General features: G+C 45.0%; 1 protein-coding gene across 1 annotated transcript; it reads right to left on the reverse strand.

Annotated features, from left to right (window-relative positions):
• Nucleotides 1-10,609: 10,609 nt before the first annotated feature.
• On the reverse strand, nt 10,610-11,548 carry LOC108412565 (olfactory receptor 6N2-like). Its single transcript, XM_017684641.1, has one exon. The coding sequence runs from the start codon at nt 11,546-11,548 to the stop codon at nt 10,610-10,612; it is 939 nt and encodes a 312-aa protein (XP_017540130.1).
• Between the last annotated feature and the right edge of the window lie 10,277 nt (nt 11,549-21,825).

Raw genomic sequence — 21,825 nt, forward strand, 5'->3', positions numbered from 1 at the left:
GAGTGGAATGTTATGGCTTTAAGTGACCTTCTCAGCTATTTAAGGTTTTAGGCAAGTTGTTTTTGCTGCCATGGTAAGAGCTTATTTTGAGTAGAAACTGTGATCTTTACTGTAACGTGACAGAAAGGGCCAGTTGCTCATGGTAAAAACCAAAAGATGAGGCTTTAATATCAAAGGGTTTGACAAGAATCATGGTCAGTAAAACAGCAAAAAGGTACAAAAATGCAACCATAACCAGAGAGCAAAGACAAAAGGGAAAAATGAGAACTCCAGAAAAACAGTCCATACACAAAAAAGGCAAACACCAATGAGGCCGTCGTGGGCTGGATGTTAGGGAACCAGCCCAGTGACCGTAAGTTCGCTGGTTTGATTCCCTGAACCACCAGTTCAACTGCCCCCCGGGCACTGCGGATAGTACTGTACACTACTTTGGGCAAGTGTGCTCACTGACCCCTAGTGTGGGTGTTGACTAAGGTGTATGTGATGTTTCACTGCATGGATGGTTTAAATGTAGAGATGAAATTTCCCTGTTGTGGGACTTAATGAGGGTCACTTAATCTTTAATCTAACCAAGCCCTGAAATTAACAGGTTGTCTATACCAAGACAGCTGATGGAGTGCTAAAGATGTTTAGCCCATCATTATGCATTCCACTCTGAGTGGCTTTCATAGCTTCTATAATATGAAGACCTGTCTTGTAGTGGACCGACTACTCTTGGGCTTTTCAGGATGATGCTACTTACTCACTGGTCAAGTTCTTGGACCGCTACCACTTTTCCTTTAACCCTCTGCAAGAGAAGGAGAATGCCAAAAAAAATGTAAGGTTGTATTGTTTGAGATCAAATACATGTGTTACAGAACATGTTGCAAGCAAAATGTATTTATATAGAACTTCTTATTTATTTTCTTAATATATATTCTTTTTATTTTATTATGGTGAGCTCATCTATGGACCCACTTTGGTTTGCCTACCAGCCTGGCATCGGGGTGGATGACGCCATCATCTACCTGCTGCATGGAGTTCTTTCTCACCTGGAGAAGCCTGGGGTCACTGTGAGAATCATGTTCTTTGATTTCTCCAGTGCTTTCAACACCATACAGCCTGGGCTCCTGAAGGACAAGCTTTAACAGACAGGGGTGGGCCATCACCTAACACACTGGATCCTGGACTACCTCACCAACCGTCCACAGTATGTGAGGACAAGGGACTGTGTGTCCGACATGGTGGTCTGTAACACAGGGGCCCCACAGGGGACGGTGTTAGCACTGTTCCTCTTCACCCTGTACACTGCAGACTTCATGTACATCCCACCAAACTGCCACCTGCAGAAGTTCTCTGATGACTCAGCAATCGTCGGCCGCATCACAAATGAGGACGACAGAGAGTACAGAGAACTGATTCAGGACTTTGTGGACTGGTGTCTGCGGAATCACCTACAGATCAATGCAGGGAAGACCAAAGAACTGGTGGTGGATTTCCGCAGGCGCACACATCCCCCTCCAGCAGTGAACATCCAGGGAATGGACATTGAAAGAGTGGACTCCTATAGGTACCTGGGTGTGCACCTTAACTGTAAACTGGACTGGTCAGACAACACAGCTGCACTTTACACTATCGCAGGTCCTTCAGTGAGCTGGGAGCAAGACTTTCACGAGCATTTTCATGTGAAAATTCTCTAAGTGAAGAGAGTAACAGAGCTGATGCAGTACAGGTCGGGGTGACTGAAACTAAACTGAAGCGTGTCCTCCGCTAATCAGCGAAACAGCACCGTGTCGTTAGTCGGAGCAACTCGGCCAAGGGACGAAGAGACTGCTGGAACCGACGGACGCTGAACCCGTGCAATCAAGTACCAGGTGGGGGCGTTACGTGGCGCTACACATGGGGGCTCGTCCGGGATTTCTAATTAATATATTACTTAATTTACAATTTTGTTTGTCTAATTTGGATCATATTGCACACTTACCCTCGGTCTCTAAGTGCTGTTACAGTGGTGGAGTAAGCTTTTTGTGGGGTTTATTTGAATCAGTATGGAGTCAGAACAACTTGTTAAATGGTGTGTGGAAAGAAACGTGGATGTAAAACATGCTATTGTGCTTGGTAGTGTGCTGATTTCTCCTGAAATCCCTGAGGGAGTTATCTACCAAGTCTTAGATGCAGTTAAGGTCTTTGGGCGTACAAAAATAAGTGAGCACAGATTAGACCAGGACAGGAAAAGTCAGTTTATTCTAGTAAAGACAACAGCTGACATTTCATTGATTAGTGTGCCAGAACAGATTGGGGATCGAGATGAGTGGGGTCCCTGGGTGGTCATTGTTGTAGAACCAACCCCTACACAAGCTTCCGTTAAAACAGAAGACTTTCATGTAAAGCTAGCGGCATTTCTGGAACATGAAGGAAAGACATTAGCAGATTTGGGTGACCTTACCAGTCCTCCTAGTAGTACAGCTGCACCACCCAGTCTGAATACTGTGCTTGTAAATGCTATTTCCTCACTAGTGGACAAGTGTAGTGTAACTACCATGGAAAACCAGCTAAGCTATGATTATTTTCTGGCAGGAAGCCTACTCCTCATGGGGAAGAGGAATATGAGGCTTGGGCAGAACGAACTATACATATGTTGGAGGAGTGGCAGTGTTCAGATACTATGAAGAAGCAGCAAATAGCAGCGGGCCTTCAGGGGCCAGCAGCTGACATTGTCCGATTTTTGAGAGTCAGTAACCCAAACGCCATGGCAGTTGATTATCTAAAAGCTCTTGAAAGTGCCTTTGGGACAACCGAGAATGCGGATGACCTTCTGGTAAAATTTCGCAGTACCTTTCAGGAAGAGAATGAGAAGCTATCAGCTTATTTGTTCAGGTTAGACAAACTGCTGCATTCCATGTATAGGAAAGGTGGGGTGGTGAGAGATGACATAGACAGGGTTCGAATTGAACAAGTTGTGAGAGGAGCTTTGTCCCATGATTTAGTTGCTTTACGCATCAAAATGATTTACAAGCTCAAGCCACCTCCCAGTTTCACACAGCTGCTCCAAGAGGTGAGAGAAGAAGAAGAATTGCTCACAGAACGATCGGCTGCCAAGAACAGAGTGACCACGGCGGTGACCACAGCAGTGGAAAATGTTGTCACATGGAAGCCACAAGTTGAGGGAAACACTGCTTTATTAGCAGAAAGTTCACATACAGATGAGGGACAGATCATTGAAAGCCTCTGTAAAGAAGTGAGAGAGCTCAGAGGTGAGGTGACCAGACTAATGTCTGCCACTGTCGCAACTTCAGTAAAGGCTCAGTCCCCACCTTGTCAGGTGCAAAGTATTTCAGATGAAGCTGTCCCTGTGCATGCCAAAAACAGAAACAGAACGCCTGCCAAACGTGATGCTGTTTTCTGCTATAAGTGTGGTGAAGATGGCCATTTTCAACGTGAGTGCCAAAAAAAAATAAAAATCCAGAAAATCTCAGAAAGGTGAATCGGCACCTCTTAAAGTTTCGGAGACAGTCGGGAAACTTTCCCAGGGCTCAGTAGAGGAACGGCCTGATGCCCTGGTGAGTACATGTTCCACTCTGTACCAGCCATGTCAAAAGATGGTGCCACTGCCCAAAGGTCTAGTTGGTCCTAGCTCTGTGGTATCTGTGCAGATTGAAGGGGTGTATACAAAGGCCCTATTAGATAATGGATCTCAAGTAACTCTTCTTTACCTTTCTTTTTATCACAAGTACTTGAAACACATGCCATTGACTCCTATACAGCATTTGGAGATATGTGGATTGAGTGCAGCGCAATACCCATATGATGGCTATCTGTGTGTAAGGCTTGAGTTTTGCACGAGACGTGGTAGGAGTGACAGTAGCATGGAAACACTGGTGTTGGTGTGTCCCGACCCGGCTGTCAAAGCAGATGTTTCTTTGTTGGTGGGCACAAACATGTCTGTAGTGAGGAAGCTTTTTGAATCATGCAAATTGAAAGGGGGCGAGGACTTCTTGAGCACGATGTCTGTCCATCCAGTGTTTAAGGAGAGTTATGTGAGGTTACAAGAAATTCATGAGAAGGTGGATGATCTAAAAAGAGGCACTGTTTGGCTCTCGCATGTTAATCCAAAGACTTTGTCCCCTGGCCAGACTTGCACAGTCACAGGTGTTCCCAAATTTCCTGGAAGACCTTCTACATCTGCAATTCCAATTGACAGACCTGAGGAGGGGCATACTATAGAGGGCTTGTTAGTTGTGCCTGAGGTCAAGAAACCAGGTAGCCTACATAATCGTCGAGTTAAAGTTACAGTAAGGAATGTGTCTCCTCGTGAGGTGACTTTGAAGAGGGGGATGGCTATTGCACATTTATTTCCAGTCGATGTTGTATCTTCAGTCTGCTCTGAAAGTACAGATAAGGAATCAAGAGAACTTACGTCATTCTTATTCAAATATGGTGACTCCCATATCCAATGAATGTAAAGAGCGGCTTTGCGCTAAAATGATGGAGCGAAAGGAAGTGTTTTCCTGTAGTGAATTTGATGTGGGATGTGCTAAGAGTGCTGAACACACCATTCGTGTCACAAACAATCAGCCTGTCTGGGAGCGATCAAGACGAATTGCCCATAGGGATGTGGAAGATGTAAGAGAGCATCTAAATGAGTTATTAAAAGCAGGCATCATCTCTGAGTCTCGTAGTCCATACGCTTCCCCCATAGTTGTCATGCGTAAAAAGATTGGAAGCATTCGTATGTGTGTGGACTATCGCACACTGAATAAGACGACAGTTCCAGATCACTATACAGTTCCTCGTGTTGAAGATGCTCTGGCTTGTCTCAGTGGTAGCAAGTGGTTCAGCGTACTGGATCTCAGAAGTAGCTACTATCAGATTCCTATGAGCAGTGCAGACAAAGAGAAAACTGCATTTATCAGTCCTCTGGGATTTTACCATCTTGAGAGGATGCCACAGGGGGTTTTGGGGGCCCCAGCTACATTCCAGAGGGTCATGGAGAGAACTGTAGGTGACATGAATCTCCTGGAGGTCCTGGTATTTGGATGATCTAATAATTTTTGGAAGGACCCTTGAAGAACATGACGAGCATCTACTCAAAGTGCTGGATAGGCTGAAAGAGGAAGGACTCAAGGTCTCTTTGGATAAATGTCAGTTTAATTATGTGGGTCACATTGTCTTGCAGAATGGTATTTCCACTGACCCATCCAAGGTGGAAGCTGTTCGTACGTGGCCCCGTCCAGAGAATATAACCTCTCTGTTCATTCTTGGGGTTTTGCAGTTACTACCGCAGATTTGTGAGGGACTATTCAAGGATAAGTTACCCTCTTAACCAGTTGCTTCAAGGCTGTGTAATGGCTAGCACAAAGGAGTGTAAGAAAAAAAACAGGTGAGGTCAGGATTGTCCCACACATGGCAAGAAGGATGATCATCCTAAACAAATGTTCCACCCTACTGAGCCCTTCGGAGTTAGGTGGGATGAAAAATGTGAGACTGCATTTGAAACACTCAAGGGAACTTTACTGAAAGCCCATGTTCTGGCTTTTGCCAATCCTCAGCTACCGTATGTGTTGCATGTTGATGCTAGCCAAGAGGGGTTAGGAGGTGTGCTTTACCAAGATCAGGGTACTGGACTGAGGCTGGTTGCATTTCTCAGTATAAGTCTTTCCCCGACTGAAAAGAACTATCCCACTCATAAGCTTCAGTTCTTGTCTTTAAAGTGGGTGGTGGTGGACAAACTGCATGACTACCTTTATTGGGCGAAGTTTGAAGTGCACACTGATAACAACCCGTTGACCTATGTGTTGACAACAGCCAAACTGGATGCTGCAGGTCATAGGTGGCTAGCAGCTTTGTCAACATTTGAGTTTACCTTGAAGTACCGACCTGGCAAGCAGAACATAGATGCTGATGCTTTGTCCCGTCGACCTCACTTTGTCCCTCCTGAAGACGGTTTGCATGAGATTTCTGTGAGCAGCATAAAAGCCCTCTGCCATTCTTCCCAGGTCTTGACTTGTAAACCCTTTAGGCCTCAGAGAGTCATTGATCTTTTCGGTGCCTCGCGGCAAGCTGTGCCTCAAGCGTATTATAATGTGACCTCAGTGAATATGCAGCATTTGCCTCTCTTGAGTCCAGAAGAGATAGCTTGCGCACAACAAGAAGACTCATGCCTGGGTGAGGTATGGAGAGCGGTTAGACAAAGAGACCTGGGTCAGGCTGATAAGGGAAAACATGCAGATATCCCATTGCTCTTGAAGGAGTGGGATAAACTGAAGCTTAAAGGTATGGTCCTTTATAGGATATAGACACAGTGCTAATGTCCTTGCATGACCATTCTGGCCACTTGGGGTTTGACAAGACTTATGAGTTAGTGAGAGCCCGTTTCTACTGGCCGCGTATGAAGAGTGATGTTGAAAAGAAGAGCTGCTCCATTGTGCCATGTGGATAGTGAGGGTCCCATGGATCTTATCTGCATTGACTACTTATCCGTTGAACCTGACTCTTCAAACACCAGTAGCATCTTGATTGTGACGGATTACTACACTTGCTATGCCCAAGCGTATCCCACATGGGATCAAAAAGCATCAACAGTTGCCAAAGTTTTGTGGGACAAGTTTTTTGTTCACTGTGGATTGCCCAAGAGAGTACACTCTGACCAAGGCAGAGACTTTGAGAGTCAGCTTATTCATGAGATGTTCAGCATGTTGGGGGTCAGGAAGTCAAGGACCACACCTTACCACCCTCAGGATGATCCACAGCCTGAACGATTCAACAGAACTCTGCTTGACATGCTAGGGACCCTAGATGCCAAATGGAAGAGCAGGTGGAGCCAACACATTAGTTACTTGGTTCACACATACAATTGTACGTTGAATGAGTCAACTGGCTATTCCCCGTTTATCCTAATGTTTGGGTGGGAGGCGAGGATGCCGATAGATTTGAGCTTTGGGGTGTCCAGCGATGGGTCTTTGCATAAATCATATAAGCGCTGCTAATCATATAAGGCGCGAACTTCAAATTATCGTATCAGTTGGCTGAGAGTAAAGCTGGCAGGAAAAATGATGCAAACAAACAGCTCTATGATGAAAGGGTTCATTATTTTCACCTTGCACCCGGTGACAGAGTACTGATACGTAACCTTGGTCTTCAGAGAAAGCACAAATTGGCAGACCATTGGGCCTCTACTCCTTATATAGTGGAGAGTCAAATGCCAGGGCTGCCAGTATTCAGATTACGAGCTCAAAGTGGGGAGGGTCCCACAAACCATCTTTTTACACAGAAACCATTTGCTGCCAATTGGAGAAGTACGGTTTCAGATTCAGATTCAGATTCTTTATTGATCCCAGGGGGAAATTGCAGTTGTTACAGTTGCAGCCATTTATGTAAAAATAAACACTTTACTAATAATTTAAGACAATATATAGAATTTACAGTATGTACACCAGATTTAAGTACTCTACGCACACAATTGTTGTTATTGCACATATGAACAGTTGGTATTGTTTTTTTAATCACACACTGAGGAAGGAGTTATGGAGTTTGATGGCCACAGGTAAGAATGACTTCCTGTGGCGCTCTGTGGTGCATTTTGGTACGATGAGTCTTGAGCTGAATGAGCTCTTGTGTCTCATCACCGTATCGTAGAGTGGGTGGGAGCCATTGTTCATAATGGCCCGCAGTTTAGACAGCATCCTCCTCTCCGACACTGCCTTCAGCGAGTCCAGCTCCACACCCACAACATCACCGGCCTTGCGGATCAATTTGTTGAGTCTGTTGGCATCTGCCACCCTCAGCCTGCTTCCCCAGCATGCAACAGCATAGAGGATAGTACTCGCCACCACAGACTCATAGAAGATCCTGAGCATAGTCCGGCAGATGTTGAAGGACCTCAGGCGCCTCAGAAAATAGAGACGACTTTGGCCCTTCCTGTAGAGGGCGTCAGTGTTCTTAACCCAGTCCAGTTTATTGTCAATATACACACCCAGATATTTGTAATCATCCACAGTGTCCACACTGATGGACACAGGGGCCACTGATGCCTTCCCTCCTCAGGTCCACCACCAGTTCCTTTGTCTTTGTCACATTGAGCTGCAGGTGGTTCCGCTCGCACCATGCGACAAAGTCCTTCACTGTTGCCCTGTACTCATCCTCTTCACCCTTGCTGATACATCCAACTATTGCAGAGTCATCAGAAAACTTCTGAAGGTGACAAGTCTCTGTGCAGTAGCTGAAGTCCGTGGTGTAGAGGGTGAAGAGGAAGGGAGAGAGGACAGTACCTTGTGGGACTCCAGTGTTGCTGACTACTCTGTCCGACACACAGTGCTGCAGGCGTACATACTGTGGTCTGCCGGTCAGATAGTCAACAATCCAGGACACAAGGGGGGCATCTACCTGCATCACTGTGAGCTTATCAGTAGGTCTTCCTCCTCTACAGTGTGTCTCACTGCTGACCAGGTGAGAAGACAGTAGGTTTCCAACATGTTTTTCAATGTCTGATGAAAATGCTCAAGTGCGGCTTGTGACTGAGGATGGTACGTACTTGACACATTGTGTTTGATGTTGAGTTCACCGACTACCTGAGAAAACAGCTTAGATGTGAAGTTTGATCCTTGATCTGACTGTATGCATTTAGGCAGTCCAAATGTAGTGCAAAACTTAATGAAAGCCTTGATAAGTGATTTTGATTTAAGGGAACGCAAAGGAATGGCTTCAGGAAATCTTGTGGCAGCACACATAAGGGTAAGAAGGTAAAAATTACCAGATCAAGTTTTAGGCAAGGGGCCCACACAATCGATTAACAGTCTTTCAAATGGTTCTCCTACTGCAGGTATGGGGCACAGAGTTGCAGGGGAAATAGACTGGTTTGGCTTTCCAATAATCTGACAGGACCAACAATAATGAACAACATCAACCTTGATGGAAGGCCAAAAGAAATGCTCCAAAATATGCTGTACTGTTTATCTGATACCTAAATGACCAGAAAGTGGACGGTCATGGGCCAAGGACAAAACTAGCACCCTAGTCGAGTCAAAAAAAGCAGGGTCAAGTAAGAACAAGTAGGACAGGCAATGAAAGCAAAATATACACAAAAGCAAAGTGAACAATAAGGAAATCTCAGGTCTCAAGTCTCAGCCGTCTTGAGCCTCTTTAAGCAGGTGGGGAGAGATGAAACTATGGATCAGCAGCTGGGTCCGGTAGTGGCAAGGGTGAAGTCATGGGATGGTCCATGTTCATGAAGTCTGATGATCCAGTTCTACACTGTCCATCCACATATCATTCATTACCATCTGGTTTGTTCCTCCAGCAAGTCAAAGAATGAGTCAAACTCGAGTCAAACTCAAACCAAAAAATGAGTCAAACTCGAGTCAAACTCAAACCAAAGAATGAGTCAAACTCGAGTCAAACTCAAACCAAAGAATGAGTAAAACTCAAGTCAAACTCAAACCAAAGAATGAGTCAAACTCGAGTCAAACTCAAACCAAAGAATGAGTCAAACAAGTCAAACTCCTGAGCATAATCAGGACAGCAGTAAGGATCATTGGATGTATGTGCCAGCGCTTCAGTACCTCTACAACAGCAGATTAGTGAAGTGTGCTTGCAAAGTTACAGCTGACCCCTCTTATGCTGGACATCAACTCTTCTGGACACGTCTGGTACAAAAATTTGGCCCATCAAAATCAGCACAGCCAGACACCCCAGAGGTGTAGATCATTGTATGAGTGTCTGCAGTGGACACTTATACTTTACACTTAAACTGAACGAACAAACTTTACTATGTTACAATAAACACCTCTAATGTAATGCTTATTTTCACAGCTGTGCAAAATGTAAATTTTTACTAATGTTTATATTGTATGTAATTGTTATGTTTACTCAGACCTGTCTTAATATGGATATTCATATCTATATATACTTAGAGATCCACAAATCTCTTGATCTCTTTCATGGCTTTTCATTATTCTTACTTATTCTCTATTGTAATTTTATTTTATTTTTCTTTTAATTTAATACTTGTTATGTCTGTATGCTTTTCTGGATTGTTTATTGATGTGTTCCATGTCATACATGTTTCTTACCAAAACTAATTCCCTGTGTGTGTAACGTGCTTGGTGAAATAAAGTTAGTGTTTCTGATTCTGAAAAGTTTGAGATTATAAACTGTTTGGAGCATGTATCTACATGTACAGACACTACTTGCAATTTTCCTTTGTGGGTTTGCAATAACTTACATAATAAATATATATAAAATCAAACATCACACATGTAAACATTAGTTTTATTGACAATGGTAGCTTGGGAATGAAGTCAAAAGGTCACATTTTCTTATGATATCAGCACTCAAACCATGTTTAAACCACCTTTAGGCCAAAAGAGTTTCAATAAGAGCTTTTAACAATAATTTGGGAAAAAAACAGTTCTGACAAATAGACACTTTCATGAACATAAAACTAAAATACTTTTAACATTTGAAAATATCTGTTTTATCTGAACATTTTCTGGTGTATCAGACAAATGCGTATTATTATTTATTATTAAGTTATATTTTTCAAAGAAACAAAGAAACTACAAATGAAGATCAGACACAGATGCATTTTTCTTATAGCATACAGAGTACAGAGCAAGCAATTCAAATACAACATTTAAAAAGATGTGTTTGTCCTCCTTTTCCAAATTATTCTTTTGATCCTATTCAAAATCTCCTGCAGTTTCAGACCATATATAATGGGATTGAATAAAGGAGGAATAACCAGATTTTCAATTGACACTATTATAGCAAAAATGTGAGGTAAATTTGCTTCTAATCTGAGGTTGATAATTTCAAAACAAGAGGTCACAGTAAAACTAATGAAAACAAAAAGGTGTGGGAAGCAGGTCTGCAGAGCTTTTCTTCTGAAATCTTTTGAATTTCTTAAACAGACATCAAGTATTCTGACATATGAGTAGATAACAAACATCACTGGTGGAAAAACATTAACAGTTAAACAAAACAGTCCATATAAATTGTTCACAGATGTGTCTCCACAACATAGTTTAACTACTGAATAGTTATTACAGTATATTCTATCTAATTTGAATTTACACAGCTGAAGTCTGTATGTTAACATTAAGGATATGCCAACTTCACAGGAAGGCACAAACCAACAGAAAAATAAGAGCTTTTTAACAGTGGATATTTTTACAAGAGTTGGGTATTGTAGTGGTTTACATATGCACACATATCTGTCAAAGGCCATAGCTGATAACAGTGTGAACTCCGACGCTGCATATGTATAAATGGAGAAAGCCTGAAACAGACAGGCTGAGTAAGAAATAATTTGTCTTTCAGACAGAAAATCACTCAGCAGTTTAGGATAAAGTGCAGTTGTTCCAAAAAGAGAATTAAAAAGCAAAGCAGCAATGAAAATGTACATCGGCTCATGGAGAAGTTTGTTTGAGTAAATGACAGAAATAACAACAACATTACAACAAATAATCAACAGATAGAGAGTCAGAGTAATAGTAAAATACAAATATCTGTACTTATTCAGTTCTACATGCCCCTGCAAAAACAAGAACGTTACATTAGCAGAATAATCCATGAGTTCCCATGAAGTAACTCATCAGTGTCTACCAACATTAGATTTGTCTGAAGGATCTACTTCTGATCAGAGCAAATATCTTATTTGATCATTTTCATCTATTACAAAGCAAAGACGTACAGCGTAAATACAGTGATCTTATAGTGGGGGATACAGACTTGTGTGTATTTATACATTTTGAAGTGTTTACATTGTTGTATATTTCTTAATGGCTCACTGACAGTTCCTAGTCCAGCCCTCCTTTATTTCATCACATTTAGAAAAACATTGCTAATGAACTGCAAATCTCTAATGGATTAACTGGTGAAAAATAGAAGATGGAATTTTACTAATATATACACTGATCAGGCATAACATTATGATCACCTCCTAGACCTACATCAGTGGTCACAGGACGCTGTTGACTGGAGATTTTTGATTAATAGACTTTTCTCAGTCCATCAGCGACACTGAGGTTTTTAAAAACTCCAGCATGTCCAGAATGTCCAGGGTCATGAAAAGCACAAAAAGACAGAGTATCATTCACATTTGAACACTGGAAATATCAAATAAAATCAAATAAAATGTATTTATTTCACCCCCCCGGTGGGCAAGCCAGGGGCAACAGTGGCAAGGAAAAACTCCCTCAGAAGGAAGAAACCTTGGGAGGAACCAGGCTCACCAGGAGGGACCTTCCTTTGGTCAAACTACCTATAGAGTGATTATACTACTAATATTAATAGCAGTAATATTGGTATTAGGAATAGTTGGGAGTCTATGAGAACATCAGTGTAGGGTGGGCAGCTCGTCCAAGGCAGGTGGTGGCAGCTGGGGCGTGGGCAGCTGGTCTGAAGTGGGCAGCAGGAGGGCTCAGCAGTCAGTCGTCCTTCAGTGTCCAGCCGGACATGTGGGTGATTGTATACTCGGAAAGAAAGCAGGGAGAGGGAATTAGTTTTATTCTATCCGTTTGTACATAAACAGGGAATGTGGACATTTCCAGAGTGTGGCTAACGACTCCGGCAGATCTGACTATGACAGCTTAACTAACAGGAGAGAACCAGAAGGACACACAGACACGGCAGCACTCTGAAACAGTCTGGCATCCCTCCGCTCCACCGTCCACAAACCTGAGTGACCGCGTGCGAGCAGCGGGACGACAGCACCAGCGTCTCAGTTTACTATAATTCCCTGTGTCCATGGACTCCTGGATCTGCTGCCTTTATCTAGGGGGGAACATTAGCTACCAAAAGCTGAACTGAACAAGTGAGTTTTCAGCCTAGCCTTAAAGATTGAGACTGTGTCTGAGTCCCGAACAGTTTCTGGAAGATCATTCCAGAGTTTGGGGGCTTTATAAGAAAAAGCTCTTCCCCCAGCTGCAGCCTTAGGAATTCTGGGAACTATTAATAAGCCAGCACTCTGGGATCTGAGTAGTCGTGATGGCTCATAATGAGAAATAAGGTCTTGCAGGTACTCAGGAGCGAGACCATGTAGGGCTTTATACGTCAATAAAAGGATTTTATAATCAATACGGAATTTAATAGGCAGCCAATGAAGTGATGATGGCACTGGACTGATATGATCAGATGTTCTAGTTTTAGTGAGGACCCTGGCTGCGGCGATTTGGACTAGTTGGAGTTTGTTTAAATTCCTGCTCGTGCATCCTGACAGTAGTGCATTACAGTAGTCTAGCCTAGAAGTAATAAAGGCGTGTACTAGTGTTTCCGCATCACGCAGGGACAGGGCATTTCTGATCTTGGCGATGTTATGAAGATGTAGAAAACCTGTCCTAGTGATGCCGCCTGTGTGTTGATCGAATGATAAATCTGAATCTATTATAACGCCGAGATTTTTTGCTGCTGATCCAGGTGTGGCTGGAAAGTCGGCGAGATTTAAGATTAAATCTGCTGATTTACTTCTTGCTAGTTTTGGACCCAGAAGGAGAACCTCTGTTTTGTTACTGTTTAATAGGAGGAAGTTACGTGACATCCAGCCTTTCACGTCTTTTACACAGTCCTCCATTTTCTTTAACCTGTATTGGTCATCAGGTTTGGCTGATCTGTACAGTTGAGTATCGTCTGCGTAACAATGAAAGTTTACGCCATGGTTACTTATAACTGTGCCTAATGGTAACATGTATAGTGTAAATAGTAATGGTCCTAAAATAGAGCCCTGCAGAACTCCAAATCTCACTTTTGAATAAGTGGAAGATAAATTGTTTACACTGACGAACTCATAACGTTCTGATAGGTAAGATCTGAACCATGATAAAAATATGTGAGTGTTCATTCAAATTCAACCTTTATTACAAGTTTATGTACATTACAAAATGCATCTAATTATATTTATTGTCATGTATGATTTCTACCTAAAATTCTGATGATAGAGATCTCTGTAGGTATGGAGGGGATTGGTGGCAGTGGATGTGTTACAGATCAGCAGGGAGGTGTACCCCAGTGCCGAGAGAAAACCCCATGAGAAAAGGGTCTTAAATTAATTTATTGAGGTGATGGAGACTGAATTTGGTGGTTGTGCATGTTGGAGTTGAGGTGGCTCAGGCCAGGCTTGAACTGCCAATGTACTGATTGTGCCAAAATGGGAAAAACACCTCAATGAATAAGAAATAAAAAAACAGCGGGAAAAGGCAAACAAAGGGGATGCTGAAAGCACTGTGCTCAAATAAAGGCTGAAATAGAACAACGAAAAAAGAACAATCAGAAAACACAAAACACTTCCTCTGTGATTATGAGAGGAAGGTAGACTTTGTTTCACCCGTTTCCTCTTTGTGGAGGAAACACTTTTATTTGGAGACAGTTCTTGCCCAAGCCTTCTTTTTTGTTTTTTGAAGTAGATTTGGGGCAATATTTCTCTTTGTTTTCCAGGCCTCTTTTCTGTTATTTTCTTTTTCTCCTTTTCTTTTCTGATTATTCAGATTCAGATTCCTTTATTGAAAATTGCAGTTGTTACAGTTGCAGCCATTTATGTAAAAATAAACACTTTACTAATAATTTAAGACAATATAGAGAAATTACAAGTATGTACACGAGGTTTAAGTACTTATGAATATAGTAAATTGGTGGTGAATGTGATAATAAATATGAAACATATTTTGTTATAATACTGGAATAAAGCAGTTGAATTATTTAAATTATTTAAATTAAGTTAGTGTCCCTCTGAGTTTTTGTACACACAGTTGTTGTTATTGCACATGTAACCCTTTCTACGTCTTGTACCAAAATGACAGGGCCCCAAATTCGTTCTGTAGTCAGGGAACCCAGCATTAGCAGACTATTAGAACCAGTCTGTGCTGCTACTATGAGGCTGCAGTTAAATTATCCAGTCACAAGAGACTTACGCTTAAAAGAACCGAAATTTATTGTCAGCTGCAGGAATGAAAAAAGAAAATAAATGATTAAAACATTCAGTTAAATGGGAACCCTGTGTCCCTAGTTCACTTACTGCTTACAAAAAAAAATAAAACTCTCTTAAACCACTGACAGAGCGTGTAAGGACTTAAACTTAAAATGACCTTCGGTGCACAAAAACAGACAAAATATTAGCACCCGTATGGTTTTTTACTCAATAACAAGAAAACAAAAGCCGGCATGTAAAACAAAATAACCCCCCGTTGCAGGCCTGTTGTCTTGGTCCAAACTGGCTCAATTTACTCACAGTCTTTTTGGACCTACTCCCGGGGTGCGCGCTAAACGCGAGCGAGGCTGCGCTGAACTTGGCTGGAAAGGTGGCCGACGCCGGATTCCACCGCTGCCGGCTGAATCCACAGGTGCGTCCGGAGACCTGAGATGCTAACCGGGGTAGAGGTGCTCCAACGTGGGGCTCAGAGGACCCACGAACGTAATCCAGGTAGTTCGTGGGGCTATCTGAGCGGCAACCGTCTTCTTACAACGGATTCACTCTCACAAGTCTCCAATGGCCGAATGCGCAGCGCTTAGCTGCTAAGCTAAGTTGGCTAATACTACTATGGCAAAGCACTGAGTTACACACTTTTTCACCAACTAATAAGGCAGTAAAGGGATTACTGAATCCACTCTAACACTGGTACAGGTACTCACATACAAGCACTTTCCCTACCACTGGGTTGGGACAGAACTTTATCTCTTAAAACTCCCGAAACTCGGAGTTCGCTCTGCTCTTGTCTCCCCTCTCTCCTCGGAGAGAGAGCCACGTCTCTCCCTTTCCTCACGTTCGTCACGCTGCAGCCAATCAGAAGCTAGAAAACCCAACAGACATGTAGACTAACCAATAAAAAGTTACAGACTGCCCTGAAGTAAAGCTTGCTCATATTTTACATGGATCACATACCGTGTTTAGAACCAAAACTATAGTAAAAAGTATTTTAACAGTTTTTCTTTTTTATTGTATTATAAAACATGAACTATAAACTTTCCAACTGATATGTTAGATTTAGATTTTTTAACATGCTTTTGACCAGAAGATCAACTTTTTACAGTACTGATTTCTTAAAAATTTTTATATCTAATGCTATTTTAAGTATAATATTAAATTATACTTAGGGCTACACTCCCCCCTTTCTAAACCGTCTGATGTCCTCATCTGACATTATCTGCCCATACAACTGTTCTACCTCTCCTTGGATCACCACCTTATTGTGGTGGAGGGGTTTGCGTGCTTGAATGATCTTAGGAGCTATGTTGTCTGGAGCAAAAAGCTCCTGGTAGGGTCTCCCATGGCAAACTGGTCCTAGGTGACAGGTCAGACAAAGTGTGATCCATAATAACCCCTATGAAGACACAAAAGCAGGACTTGTGTACCCTGCCCGGAACAGGGTTACCGGGGCCCCACCCTGGAGCCAGGCCTGGGGGAGGGGCTCGCCAGCGAGCGGCTGGTGGCCGGGCATTTACTCATGGTGCCCGGCCGGGCCCAGCCCGAAGGAGTTACATGAGTCCCCCCTCCCATCGACCCACCACCAATGGGAGGGGCAGTAGTAGGGGTTCGGTGCATTGTGGATCGGGCAGTGTCCGAAGGCATGGGCCTTGGCGTTCTGATCCTCGGTTGCTGAAACTGGCTTTTGGAACTTGGAACGTTACCTCACTGGCGGGGAAAGAGCCTGAGTTGGTGCGCGAGGTTGAGAGATACCAGCTAGATATAGTCGGGCTCACCTCAACACACAGCTTGGACTCTGGGTCCAATCTCCTTGAGAGGGGCTGGACTTTATTCTTTTCTGGAGTTGCCCATGGTGAGAGGCGGCGGGCAGGTGTGGGCTTTCTCATAGCCCCTCGACTCGGCGCCTGTATGTTGGGGTTTTCTCCGGTGGACGAGAGGGTAGCTTCCCTACGCCTTCGGGTTGGGGAACGGGTCCTGACTGTTGTCTGTGCTTATGCACCGAACAGCAGTTCAGAGTACCCAGCCTTCTTAGAGTCCTTGGGAAGGGTGCTTGAAAGTGCTCCTCCTGGAGACTCTATTGTCCTACTGGGGGACTTCAACGCTCACGTGGGCAATGACAGTGAGACCTGGAGGGGTGTGATTGGGAGGAATGGCCTCTCTGATCTGAACCCGTGTGGTGTTCAGTTTTTGGACTTCTGCGCAAACCACAGTTTGTCCATCACGAACACCATGTTTGAACACAAGGATGTCCATAAGTGCACATGGCACCAGGACACCCTAGGCCGCAGTTCAGTGATTGACTTTGTAGTTGTGTCATCGGACTTGCGGCCATGTGTTTTGGACACTCGGGTAAAGAGAGGAGCTGAGCTGTCAACTGATCACCACCTGGTGGTGAGTTGGATCAGGTGGTGGGGGAAGATGCCGGTCAGACCAGGCAAGCCCAAACGTATAGTGAGGGTTTGCTGGGAACGTCTAGCAGAAGAACCTGTCAGATTGATCTTCAACTCACACCTCCGTCAGAACTTTGACCAGATATCGGGGGAGGTGGGGGACATTGACTCAGAATGGGCCATGTTCCGTTCCTCCATTGCTGAAGCGGCTGACTGTAGCTGTGGCCGTAAGGTAGTTGGTGCCTGTCGGGGCGGTAATCCTCGAACCCGGTGGTGGACACCCCAGGTGAGAGATGCCGTCAAGCTGAAGAAGGAGTCCTACCGGGCATGGTTGGCCTGTGGGACACCAGAGGCAGCTGGCAGGTATCGACAGGCCAAGCGATCTGCGGCTTCAGTTGTCGCCAAGGCAAAAACCCGTGTATGGGAGGAGTTTGGTGAGGCCTTGGAAAGTGACTTTAAGTCGGCTCCGAAAAGATACTTGCAAACCGTCAGGCGACTCAGAAGGGGAAAGCAGTGTGCCACTAGCACTGTATATAGTGGAGATGGTGTGCTGCTGACTTCGACTGAAGATGTCATTGGGCGGTGGAAGGAATACTTTGAGGACCTTCTCAATCCCACCGACACGTTCTCCAGTGAGGAGGCTGAGTCTGGGGACATGGGAATAGGCTTGTCCATTACTGAGGCCGAAGTCGCTAAGGTAGTTAAGAAGCTCCTTGGTGGCAAGGCTCCAGGGGTGGATAATATCCGCCCTGAGTTCCTAAAGGCTCTGGATGTTGTGGGGCTGTCTTGGCTGACACGCCTTTTCAACATTGTGTGGACATCGGGGGCGGTGCCACTGGATTGGCAGACTGGGGTGGTGGTGCCTCTTTTTAAAAAAGGGGACCGGAGGGTGTGTTCCAACTACAGGGGAATCACACTCCTCAGCCTCCCTGGCAAGGTCTATGCAGGATTACTGGAGAAGAGAGTCCGGCTTATAGTCAAACCTCGGATCCAGGAGGAACAGTGCGGGTTCCGCCCTGGTCGTGGAACACTGGACCAACTCTTCACCCTCTCCAGGATTCTGGAGGGTTCATGGGAGTTTGCCCAACCAGTCCACATGTGCTTTGTGGATCTGGAGAAGGCATTCGACTGTGTTCCCTGGGGTATTCTGTGGGAGGTGCTTCGGGAGTACGGGGTACATGGCTCTTTGCTATGAGCCATTCAGGCCCTGTACAAACAAAGCTGGAGTTTGGTTCGCATAGCCGGCAGTAAGTCAGACTCGTTCCCAGTGAGAGTTGGACTCCGTCAGGGCTGCCCTTTGTCACCGATTCTATTCATAATTTTTATGGATAGAATTTCTAGGCACACTCAAGGGATGGAGGGTGTCCGGTTTGGTGACCTCAGGGTCACATCACTGCTGTTTGCAGATGATGTGGTCCTATTGCGGACATCAGGCCACGAACTTCATCTTTCGCTGGATCGGTTTGCAGCCGAGTGTGAAGCTGCCAGGATGAGAATCAATACCTCATTAATGGCATTTGGCTGACGCTGTTATCCAGATTTGATCACTTTACACAAGTAGGCAAAAATGGTGTTAGGAATCTTGCCCAAGGACTCTTATTGGTATAGTGTAGGGTGCTTACCCAGGTAGGGGATTGAAACCTAGTCTACAGTGTAGAAGGCAGAGGTGTTAACCACTACACTAACCACCAAACCAAACAGTACCTCCAAATCTGAGGCCATGGTTCTCAGGTGGAAAAGGGTAGAGAGTCCTCTCTGGGTCGGGGATAAGCTCTTGCCTTAAGTGGAGGAGTTTAAGTATATCGGGGTCTTGTTCACGAGTGATGGTACAAGGGAGTGGGAGATTGACAGGCGGATTGGTGCTGGGTCAGCAGTGATGCGGGCTCTTTACCGGTCTGTTGTGGTAAAGAAAGAGCTGAGCCATAAGGCAAGGCTCTCGATTTACCGGTCGATCTACGTTCCCACCCTCACCTATGGTCATGAGCTTTGGGTAATGACCGAAAGAATAAGATCGCGAATACAAGCGGCCGAAATGAGTTTCCTCCGCAGGGTGCCTGGACTCTCCCTTAGAGATAGGGTGAGAAGTTCAGTCATCCGGGAGGGACTCGGAGTAGAGCCGCTGCTTCTTCACGTCGAGAGGAGCCAGCTGAGGTGGTTCGGGCATCTGGTTAGGATGCCTCCTGGACGCCTCCCTCGGGAGGTGTCACAGGCGAGTCCACCTGGGAGGAGACCCCGGGGAAGACCCAGGACACGCTGGCGCGACTATATCGCCCAGCTGGCCTGGGAGCGCCTCGGAATCCCCCTTGGAGAGCTGGTGGAAGTGGCTGGGGAAAGGGAGGTCTGGGCTTCATTGCTTAGGATGCTGCCCCCGCGACCCGAACCCCGGAGAAGCGGAAGATAATGGATGGATGGATCGATGGATGGACAACTGTTCTATTCTAGGGTCTAACTGGATTGAGAAACATGGGACCACTGATGGTTCCTTTGGTGGTGTGATCTGTACTCTTAACCCTCTGTGGATGATTACTATAGGGGTGTCAGAGGACTCTCCAAGGTTGTCATAACTTAGGTGGATGACAGGCTTAACAGCTCTTTTACCCAATGTAGGTTCACTAGGCATCAGGTCTTGCTCTCTCACAGCATCCTCCAACAGCGGATTACTAGGGGCCATACTTTCTTGCATATCAGAACCATCATCTGCTGGTGATTCCAATAATTGGTCCTCCCCAGTAGACAAACTCTTGGTTCCTGGAAAACCAATATTTTCATCTAGATCAGCAGACACTCCTGGGGTTACAGGCTCAGGTTCTGGTGAAGCACTGCTTTCCCCCTCCTAATGTGAAGGTAGGAGCGGAAAGTGTTCTAAAATGTCACTGGGCCTGAAATTAGGCATGTCATCTTCCACCTCTGACTCGGTTTCACTTTCAGCCTGACTCTCTTGTGCCACCATCTGCGGCTGTGGATGGGCCTGAAATCGTCTACCACGAATGCAAGCAGGTGGGTCAGTTTCCACTGAAACATCAGGCAAATGCATCATATAACCAATAGGTAAGAGATGGTCTCTGTGGAGGGTTTTAGGTACTCCCACCTCTCTTTCAGGCTTAACCCTGTACACTGGTATGTTGGGCATTTTTTCCACAACTGTGTATGGCAAAGAATTCCATTTGTCTCTTAACTTTTGTTTTCCAGTGCTTCCCAGGGCACGCACCAGCACTCTGTCTCCCACATCATGGGGCAGATTATGTACCTTGGCATCAAATGCTCATTTGTTTTTGTGATGACTCTTGTTGGAAGATTCAATAGCCAGCTGTTAAGCACGTTTGAACTCTTTTCGGAGATTTTCTACATACCTCTGATGCTTCACCTTTTCCTGACCTCCGACAGACGTACTAAAACATACATCCACGGGCAAATGTGCCTCACACCCAAACATCAAAAAATATGGCGAAAACCCTGTGGAATCATTTCTGGTGGAATTATAAGCATGCACCATAAGTGCTATATGTTGACTCCACTGCTGCTTGTGCCTGGGATTCAGGGTTCCAAGCATAGAAAGTAAAGTGCGATTGAAACGTTCTGGCTGCGGATGACCCTGAGGATGGTATGGTGAGGTTCTTGACTTTTTGATACCTAGCAAGTCCAACAACTCCTTGATCAGGCGGCTTTCAAAATCCCGTCCTTGATCCGAATGAATTCGGGCTGGCAGTCCATAATGGACAAAGAACTTCTCCAGGAGTACTTTGGCTATGGTAGGGGCTTTCTGATCCCTGGTAGGATACGCCTGGGTATATCGAGTGAAATGAAGACGAGTGAAATTGAAGACCATGGAGCGACTGCTTCTCCCTCTTCTTGAAGACCATGGAGCGACTGCTTCTCCCTCTTCTCAGACCCCAGGTACAGCATGCACTGGACCATCTACCAGTTTGCCTATCGGGAGAGGATTGGTGTCGAGGACGCCATCACCTACCTCCTCCACCGAACCTACTCTCTATCTGGACAAGGGGAATAGCGCTGTGAGAATCATGTTTTTTTATTTCTCCAGTGCTTTTAATACCATCCAGCCCCCACTTCTCAGAGACAAGCTGGTGAAGATGCAGGTGGATCCTCACCTGGTGCAGTGGATCACGGACTATCTCACCTGCAGACCACAGTACGTGAGGCTGACTGACGGTACATCTGAGACTGTTGTCAGCAGCACTGGAGCACCACAGGGGACTGTGCTCTCCCCCTTCCTCTTCACTCTCTACACATCAGACTTCCAGTACAACTCTGAGATGTGCCATCTGCAGAAATTCTCGGATGACACTGCTATCGTTGGATGTGTCAAGGGTGGTCAGGAGGAGGAGTACAGGAAAGGACAGAGTCGGTTCTATTTCCTGAGGAGACTGCGGTCCTTTAACATCTGTAAGAAGCTTCTGCAGATGTTCTACCACTCAATCGTGGCCAGCATTCTCTTCTACGCTGTGGTTTGCTGGGGAGGCAACATGAAGAGAAGAGATGCATCAAGGCTGGACAAGCTGGTCAGGAGGGCCGGGGCAGTGGTGG

The sequence above is a fragment of the Pygocentrus nattereri genome, chromosome 2 (genome assembly GCF_015220715.1).
Source record: "Pygocentrus nattereri isolate fPygNat1 chromosome 2, fPygNat1.pri, whole genome shotgun sequence".
NCBI classification, from domain to species: domain Eukaryota; kingdom Metazoa; phylum Chordata; class Actinopteri; order Characiformes; family Serrasalmidae; genus Pygocentrus; species Pygocentrus nattereri.

Coding starts and splice junctions, on each gene's coding strand:
- LOC108412565 (XM_017684641.1), bottom strand. CDS start 11,548: ATGGATTATTCTGCTAATGTAACGTTCTTGTTTTTGCAGGGGCATGTA.